The following is a 9,652-nucleotide window of genomic DNA, read 5'->3' on the forward strand; positions in this document are numbered from 1 at the left end:
AGTCTCAGGTTTACCATCATGTTCAAGACGTGTACACGTTTGTTTACCGATTCGAGCCGCATATGTGGTAAAAAGAACTACACATATTATTTCTTTGCTTTATTTATAACTCTCACATAGCTCGCGAAATAACAGTTCTCTTTTCAGCGCTGTCAAACGTGAATTCAGCTATCTTCTCCACGTGCGTCGAATGGAAGCTTTCTTCGTCGAGTCCAGCGCATGAATTGTAGTAAAAATACTGCGGAAGTAAATTTTCTTCTGGTATATGAATTGACGTGATATTCTTTGATTTGGAACCTATTTCTCGACACAGATGCAGGTCGTTCTCCGAAAACCGCCGCAGTAGCCTCTTTTGTACCCACTGCTCCTGCAGTAACGGTGGCATTTACCTTGCCGGTGTGGGCAGTGGTGACCAGTGCGGCCTGTAGATGAAAGAAAATCAATTGTTTCAAGAATGGGTTATGATTCCCCCGTCTGTTGCAAAAATTCGGCGCAGAAAATCTCGGCATCACCTCTTAGAAACTTTTTTCTCTCCAAATGTTACAGTTCTCACGAAAAAAATATTAATAACATATCACCAGCACTGTTGGCCATGAACACCTGTTGGTTCTGTTGTTTATATTTTTTGTAACTGTAAGATGCATCACCCTTACGTAATGCTCATAAATCAAGTCAATAAATAAATAAATAAATAGATTTAATTACTAGTTTCATTCATAATTTAAATAATTCCTACATTTATTGCACCGAAATACCGTGCCGGGAGTGAATACCTTGACAAGCTGAAAATTGCGTTTAAGTTACGAGGTAAGCACTTCGTTATTTCAACAGAATAATATTAAAAAACAGCATACACAGACATAATCTCATTTGCACGCAAAGTTAAGTTGTTTTATATGTATATGTATATATATATATATATATATATATATATATATATATATATTTATAACTATACTTACGAACTCGAACAAGCTCTTTTTCTCCTCCTTCGTCATTTTCAGCCAGCGATGTACTGATCAGACCTTCGAGAAGACAAAAGGATGACAAAGTAATCTCCTTCATCCCCCCACGTTTTGTTGCACTTCTCTTTTTATTATTATGCGTCTTTTTTAAAGCCAAGGCTTACCAGTGATCAGCAAAAAGGCAAGCGAGATGGCAAGGACCTTCATGGTTCCAAGTAGCTACCGGAGGTTCAGTTGAAGCGAGATGCACTGCAACAAGCAGAACAGTCGAACTCATGATGACATAAAAACAGAGAATAGAAAAGAATGTCGAAGTGTTCAGGCACTGGACTAATGTTGTATCAAACAAAAAAAGGGAAAACGTTTGCTTTGATGAAGAAATGGAACACGAAGTAATAAGCACCTGGAAGGAACGGATAGACGAAAACTTTCATTGGATGGTTTTGCTCCTACGTAAAATAAAACCATAGAATAAACATAATTTTATTCTTTCAGGTTTTCCACCTTCTTCTTAAATGTGCTCTTTGACCGGATCCCTTTTTTGATTAGGCTTCCTTTTTTTTAGCAAATTCTTTACCAACCGCTGACAACTTTTATAATGAAGACGCGAGAGGCGGATTCATTAAAGAAGCGATCGAACTATTATATTTAACGTTTACGTCCTTTCATTCGATACTGGCATTTAAAAGAAACAAATTACATCTCAGAATTCCCAAGATTCCCCGAAGATCATCCTCCAGTAGGTATTACGGCAAGTAATATGTTAAAAAAGTACATATAAAGTTTTGGTGCGAGCTTTTTGAAGCACTCTTATGGTGCTTAACAGAGGGGCACGTCTCGAATGATTTAACCTGAAGTATTTGACCCCATCTTGGAAAACAACGTTTGTATAAAACATGGGTGGTGCAAGCTGCGGCTCGCGAGCCACATGCGGCTCTTCGCGTGTTAAAGTGGGGCTCGCGGCTCCCTCTCCTACCCCCCCCCCCCCTCCCCCTTCCACTTCCACGCCTTCCTCCCGGTCACACAAGCACTTCCCCAAATGAAGAAATGGAACGCGTTTTACATCAAAAGACAGGTTGCGGTTTGGTAGTCTTATGCTACTGCTATCTTACGTACACTTTGAGTTCTTTTGACTCGGATTGATTGAAAGTAGGTCGAGGTTTGTTTTTAGCCCATTTGACAAAAGTTTGTCCCCCCACCCCCCGCGGCTCTTGGAAGTTTCGTGGTTCTGCTTGCGGCTCTTAGGCCGGGTCAGCCTGGCCACCCCTGGTCTAAAACATAAACCAGCTGCGGTACGTTGCTTATTGCTTTTATAAAAAGAGCGTACCGAGATAATTTTTGATAAATGGGACATTGATACCCAAAAACCTAATAAAAGGCATTTGCAATTTTTTTTTATATAAACGAGATCAAATAGAAGGCATTCATAACCCTAATATTATATGAAATACAACGCATTTTTCTGTCGCATAGAAGAGGCAAATCGCTCGTCCAGCAGTAGAGCTCACAAAGGTTGTCTTACCTTTGCTGTGCGCAGAGGCGAAAAAGCTTTCTAGGTGCTCCAAGCGTTAGTGCGCTTTTATACCCGTGGCTGTGTCTGAAGTTAAGCGGAACGCTGCCAGTAGCTGAGCCTGGGTTTCCCATGTAACGGACACGATGTTAACGTCACGCGCCCAGGGGAGGTATCAACTCCCACGCAACTTGCCCCTTCCTCGGCATTGCGCAGTGGTTGACAGAAGGACGGCTAGATGGAAACGTTTTGTCGTCCGGTGCGATTACGTCATAGCCAGGTCGGCAGCACGAAGGCTCTAAGCAGACTTGCACCGTACGCATTACAAGTAATAAAATTATTTGTAACCATTACTATTTGTCCAAGGGACCCCCCCCCCCCCCCCCCCCCCCCGGGCACACGCCTTTTTTTTTTTTTTTATGAGATGACAAAAATAAAATTTGCTTCTTTTTTTTTTCCGAACGGAAAAAAGAAAGATTTTTTACAGAGCTGTAGGAAACGAAGTCAATCTCTTTCTATGTACAATTTTTGTGGAATGTCCGTCTTTTGTTTTGTTTTCGAGCTGGGACTGGGAGTGGGAAGCACCAGGGAAGCCACAGTGCGTGCCAAAGGCCATTCAGGGCGAAGTTTGAGGAAGCAGAATGTAGCTTTGTGAGTCCTTCGTTCACACTAGCCCCGTCACGCACACACAAACAGAAATAAAAAAAAAATTAAAAAATCCTGCTGAGTGTACCTATCGCAGCCCGTAGGAGAACCAGAACCGAAGAATGCCTAAAGCGGATGCAAAATATAACAAGGACAGTCGAAATATTTCCCTATTTCTTCTACGTGGCCTTTGTGACAAGCAATGTTTCGAGTTGAGAAGTGGTCGGGGCGATCTATTCCGCTAATGGATACTACACATGATCCGTTTCAAATCCTGGAGCTGCTGCTCTTTTGTATAACATGCGAGCTCATCCACATATGAATAATAAAATGAGCGACGCAAACTTTGAGCGACAACCCTTGCTCAAGCTTAACAAGTTCTAGAATACCCTCCGCTCCCCCCCCCCCCCCCCCCCCACACACACACACACACTGGCGAACGCCCAAATCATTAAACGTCTTCAAACGAATTCTATGCTTGTGTCCGCATTGTGAAGGTGCAGCGACCACGAAGAGGGAGCCAGTTTTTCTTCTTCAATACTTCTGCAAATGTGAAATATAGGTTGGAAGTGGTTCATTGTTATGAGCGCTAAAGATGTGTCTTCACACAATAAAGTAATCGGAAAAGTAACGATTACTTCTTTAAGTAATGTCCAATTACTTTTGCCGTCGAGTAATCAAGTAATCTAATCTTAATACTTTCTAGCCAAGAGTAATAGTAATTGTAATCGATTACTTTTTTTTTAGTAACGTGTACAAGACTGGCTCTAAGTTTACTCCTTGAGGGACGTTGGCAAGCCCAACGAGCTTGCAGGGGACGATAAAAAGGGATATTGCTGGTATGTTGCCAGAGCTGAGCTGGTAACGCTATGCCTCCGAGGACAGTCCCACAGCTCCAGAATTTAAAACGGGCAAAATAAGTATGCAATCAATGTGGAAACACCCCTCCCTCCCTTTAAAATAATCAAAACTTCTTAAAAACTAACGCGGCGGCATGTTTTAGTACGGGGAACACAACCAGTATTCGGGTGTAACCAAATATATTGTATAAAAATTCTTATCAGCTTAGTGAAATAAAACGTTTAGGAAAAGATGTCTTTAAGTATTTTATATGGCACACTAAAAAATCGTACATAAAAAAACCCGCAAATTTTTTTATTTTTTTGTTGGGGGGGGGGGGGGGGGAGGCGGGCGTGGGGGGGTGGAGGTACGGGAGGAAAACAAAAGCAAACAGTCGGTTTGGTGCTGCGATTCACATATGGCACCACATGACACATAAACTTAAAACCTTCGGAGAGATGACTGATTACCCTGAAGGACATCTTGAAGATCCCAGCGTGTGTCGTAGAGGACATGTGAATATCAGCGTCAACCCGGCTGTTTGGTTCTCTTTTACTCCCACGCATTGAACAAACAAATGTTTTTCTTTTCTTGCATTTTTCCGGAGAAACCGAGACTTACGCAATTTGAGTATGGTAAATGCACCACCTAAAGGCAACTTTGTGAAACTTTTCGTTGCACTCAGCTTATTGTCTTACTTAAACGATTGTGTTTACCCTCGAATAACGGTCGAAAACACCCGTAGAGGCGAAAAAAGGGATTCCTAAGGAGTATCAGGCACTAAAGCCCCCTGATAATATTTACGCTTTGCGTTTTTTACAAGTACCGTTAACCATCCTTGTGTGAACGCGGAAGAACCGTCTCACGAGAGAAAGCTTTTTCGACGTTCGCTTCCGAAGGCTACGCATTTCAGCGCATTTCAGTGCATCGCAGTGATTTGCTTCCAAGGGCTCAATGACACGTTTAAGGTATACTTGTAAAGACAAACAATTCAAGGAGCTTTAATTGGCACCGCTAAAGCGGCCGCCAATGATTTTGTCACAGTTATTAAGTAAAAAGCAAGAAAGGATCGCAGGTAGAAGCTTACAGCCTTTATTGGTGGTTTGATCACGTGTTGATTCGCGATGCCTGTTGCCGGAGAACGCCTCACAGAGATAATACGACTGTGTCATCACAGACAACTGAATGTTTTTTTTTTCAAAATTAGAGTAAGGTCAACTTCAGCTTGGCACGAGCGAGGGCAACACGTGGCTTGAAGAATTGTTTCATCGAAAGAGCGCTTGCGCAACGTAACTACCGGTTAGAAAGCAAGAGGTTTCAAACCGGCAGTTTTGAAAACGATGGAGGATTGCCAACCAAAAGGGAACGTTTTAGAGCGCAGCTCTTAGTTGCCCGTTTCCGGCTTGAGCGGCGTCGCCGTCGCCGTCGGCGTAACCGCGCGGTGCATTATGGGACGCGTGACGTCACTCATGAAATCATCGGCATCCGCATCGTCATCGTGCCTGATCACGTCATCAGTGACGTCACTGATGACGTCATCGGCATCTGCATTGTCACTGATGACGCCACTAGCGATGATGACATTACCTCTGACGTCACTGGTGACGTCACCGATGACGTCATCATCACGTGTCACATGACCCCCGTGAGGTCACGTGACCCTCGTGAGGCGACGGCGCCGCAGCTCGGAGGGAGAAGTAGCACAGAAGATGAGGAGGTGAGGAGGAGGGAGGAAGGATATACCTTCCCTTCGGTACCTTTCCCCCCTCCTCTTCAAGAGCTGCGCTCTAATTCGGCATGACAGGGAGTTGTAAATGGCTTCCATTTTTTCTGGTGGCGTTCTTAACGACAAAATTTCTCGCCCTGCCGCCGACGGACGAATAGTCGCTTATTTCTCGGTATTGGAATCGATCATTTAAGGAACATGCATGAACTTAAGCGACTTGGAGACACCATGCAAGCGATCCAATGCGCATTTCTCGCATTATACATGACAAAGATTCCTCAGATCATTCGTTATACAGACGACATGGTCTGGCAGTGCCAGCTCATTCCCGCCGTCCCACCCCCACCTCCTGGGAGGAGCGGCTGACCGATGACAAGGCCACTGGCCAGCAATCGCCGCCGCGTATGGGGCCCCGGACTGGGGGCCTCATACGTGGCGCTCTATGTTGTTCGTTTCTTTTACTCGTCCGTTGTTTTTAGCGCTTTTACCCTCACAAAGCAGGTTTTTTGGAAGCGAATGGAGGCGCACAGCAGAGGTTTGAACTGAATGTCGCCGTTTGCTTGCAGCGGAACGTGCTTTGTCATTTGCATTGGTTGTCGTTAATTGTAAAATAATGAACTATCAAGGGACTTTAATTGAAACGACGACAGACGCTTCTCCGGCACTCGTGATTCCACAATCTTAGCTCGCCGCTCTGGACAGAGGCAGAGGACGCGAGCTCGGCCCCTCGGCCGATCTCTCGTCCTCTGCGGCACGGGCATTCATTTCTTGTGCCACCCACGCGTAGTTTACGGAAATTTATGCTGCATCGTACACCTAAGCACCGATTAATTTATTTTCATTGTGCGTCATTGCTTAGATTAGTAACATCAAACGCTGAAAAATCAGGAGCGCCATGACGATGCACTTTTGGCGCTACGTAGTTGGCTCGTTCGGTTCATAGCGCACCTGGATGAGGTCGGACAGAATAAGAAACGGAGCACTGGAACTCTAAACTCGTCAAACGCAAAAGTCGGGGCCAAAGTTCATGAAGCGCAGCGATTGGACTATCACGGCAATGGCTTCGCGCTTTTTTCGCCGACGTCCAATCGGCGTGCTCCGCGAACTTCCGGTTCCAACTTTGTCTTTGACAAGTTTACGGCCCCAGGGCTGTGTGGCTGAAGTTCCGCCGGGTATACGCAGCGCCACTCGTCTCCCTGGTGACGAGGAACAGACGACGCGGGAGGGTGGCGTGCTTGTCGGGCTGGCCTCCCGCTTCGTAAAGAAACGTACCGAACTCGAAAGGGCAGGCCACTAGTTATTGTTGTGTAGTCAAATGCCACTGCATCGTATCACACAGAAAGGCAAATAGGTGTCTCCCGAAGAGTATTATTCGGTTCCTGGGAGGTAGTTCGAGAAAGGTCGCCAGAAGCACATATCGCGCACTGTGCGGAGGACAGGATCAATTATTGTTTTTTTCTATCGCGTTGCATGAATCAGTAGTGCAGCTATGTTTACACCATAAGAAGAAGAAATCCGTTCTTGAAACGTCTTTGACGCCCTATGAACCATTTCAGCTGCTCGTGAAAAACGGTTTCGCCCCAAGCACTGTCACCCCCTGGCGCGCAAATGGGCGAGGAAGAACTCTTTCGCATCAAAGAAGGAGCTTAAATATAACCACTTTTAGGGTTTTCAAGCAGAAAGCTTTTAGTGGGTGCTGAAAAGGAATTTTTTAGGATGAGAAAAACTGTGCGAGCCGAAGATTCTGTACCCGTTCTAGCGCGCCAGGGGGCGATAGTGCTTCAGGCGAAACCGTTCTTCACGAGCTGAGAGAGTACTTAGATCGTCAAAGAACGTACCAAGAGCGGATTTTTTTTAGAGCGTATTTGTCACGTTATTAAGAACTTTTCGTAGATCACACACAAGAGTGTTGCTTGGTGGAACCGTCACGTTAAGGGCGGACTGAGTTCGCGCCCGCAGTGCCCGCAATCCGCAGCTGACGTTCTATGATGAGTCACTCATGCAGTAGCTACAAAAATTCCCCCGGAACTGTACAAAAAATCCAAATTATGAAGTTAGCATTTTTTAAACAACTAAATTTGAGAACCAAGCTCACTTTGCTTACCCGCCAATTTTGTTCACCGATGCTTACAAGAGAAAGCGAGCAAGCGGCAAAAGAAACGAGGTAAAATGAGGCAGATAATCGTAGGCCCTATTGCGTACTGACGTGAATGCGTAATTGAAAAGAAATTGACTTTAATTTCACTTTAATTTCTATAATTTTCTAAATACTCTTATTTTTCTAAATATTATTAGAGGGATGCTGTTAGCCTACAACGGATATAATTGCTTTCCAAGGAACTCTGAAAATGAGACGCTAGAACATTTGTGAGTCAACCAATTAGAGCGTGTTGGTGATATTAAACGTATAAGAGGATGGTAACATAAAGGAGACCCGAACCAGACACCTTACAAAAGTAAAAAATTGAAAATGTGTGACTGAATTTTGATACTAAGTACCTTTTTTTGCAAAGAGGGAAAAGTAATATTGACAATATTTCAGTTGCATAAGTTGTAACAGCCGAAGCAGCAAAAAAATATATTACGCAGAGAAAACTTATTTGTAGTCCTCCGCTACTGTGTTCAAAATGATCATTCTGGGGTCACATAAAACAGTTAAAAAAAAGAATACAACAGTCCTGGCGCAAATGTAAGTTGATTGGCGATCACTCGTTTTACTCATAGAAGTACGAGTGGGTTACTGACGAACGTGCCTGAATTAGGATTTTACCGCTCTGACAGTGGCGGTACACCTGCGGAAACACAAGGTGTCGCGGATTGTAGTAAGTGTTTTTAATGTTGTCCTTCGACGCGCTAAAAATGCCTGGGAACAGATGACCTGTGTCCGTATTCGCGTTTCACTTCGTTTTTGTTTTATATATAGCTTAACCTAGTGTTGCGGTCTGGCAAGGCATGCCTCGTCATTGACTTCATTCGCATGAAATAAAACATCCGCGGCATGCTTCCAGCAGTCGGTAACTCCGGCTTTCTAAGGTCACTTTTTATTAGCTGACACATGAACGGCGAAAGGGCTGTTTGCGGTCTTGAAGCGCAGGGAAGCTTTGTCCTGTTCTCCCTGAAGCCGGGGTCGCACTGCTCACACAACATACAAAAGACAGTATGCAAAAACGAGTCACCGCAATATCTGTGGTTCGAATGCCGCCTGCCAAGTTTTCTCCTTGAACTCATTGCCATGTGGCATTCGAAGCACAGATCTCGCGGGGACTCGCGTTGGAACCTCTATGCAGACTGTCTCAACGCGCTCCAGTACAGCACTTAGTGAATACCCTATATGCATAGCTTGCAGTTGTCGCCATTGGTGGGTAATGACGATTATTTTTACTTACATGGTTCCCTCGAGCTCCTACTTTAGCGGTGTGTATAAGTAACAAGTTGAACTGAACACTCACGGAACATAAAATACCGGCATGGCCGCGAATAACGTTACGGGCAAGCTGCAGAGACGCTTTCAGGCAGGTATGCGTGGGCGCAGCCATAATCAAACTTCAGTTTTTGTTTCCTTTGATTCCGTTCGCTTCAGTTCATCACTTCCAAAGCAGGACAGGTTATTGCCACTTTAGATGCTCCTCTGTCCTTTTCTCCAGCATAGGTCTTTGTGGAGGATAGTCAACGCCCGCTTCAGTGGCTCCGCACTTCGGTAAGACAAGAAAGGTTCGGCAATGGCGGCTCAATCTGGCGCGTGTTGAAAACGTCTATACGTATAAGCCATAGGTTATACAGTCCTCGGATATTAGTACTAGGCAAGATTGACACGCGTTGACGCCACCAAGCCGCCATGCTCACAGCTACAGTACATTTGACCGTGTAAAGGCAATTAACGTCACAAACGCGATACGCATTGCATTCCTCGCTGACCGATTTTGAAGCGAGAAGTGAAGAGCACGCGGCCACGCCATTTTGTTTCCG

At 44.8% G+C, this 9,652-nt stretch overlaps 1 protein-coding gene across 1 annotated transcript; it reads right to left on the reverse strand.

Moving 5' to 3' along the window:
* Positions 1 to 297: 297 nt before the first annotated feature.
* Positions 298 to 5,127, reverse strand: LOC8051614 (defensin). Its single transcript, XM_042293969.1, has 4 exons — positions 5,048 to 5,127; positions 1,130 to 1,214; positions 963 to 1,025; positions 298 to 422 (listed from the first exon to the last, which is right to left on the reverse strand). Exons 2-4 carry the CDS (start codon positions 1,170 to 1,172, stop codon positions 298 to 300), a joined length of 231 nt encoding a protein of 76 aa, XP_042149903.1. The 5' UTR covers positions 1,173 to 1,214; positions 5,048 to 5,127.
* Positions 5,128 to 9,652: the final 4,525 nt, after the last annotated feature.

This window comes from Ixodes scapularis, unplaced genomic scaffold, assembly GCF_016920785.2.
Source record: "Ixodes scapularis isolate PalLabHiFi unplaced genomic scaffold, ASM1692078v2 PGA_scaffold5__190_contigs__length_132052651, whole genome shotgun sequence".
Classification (NCBI taxonomy): domain Eukaryota; kingdom Metazoa; phylum Arthropoda; class Arachnida; order Ixodida; family Ixodidae; genus Ixodes; species Ixodes scapularis.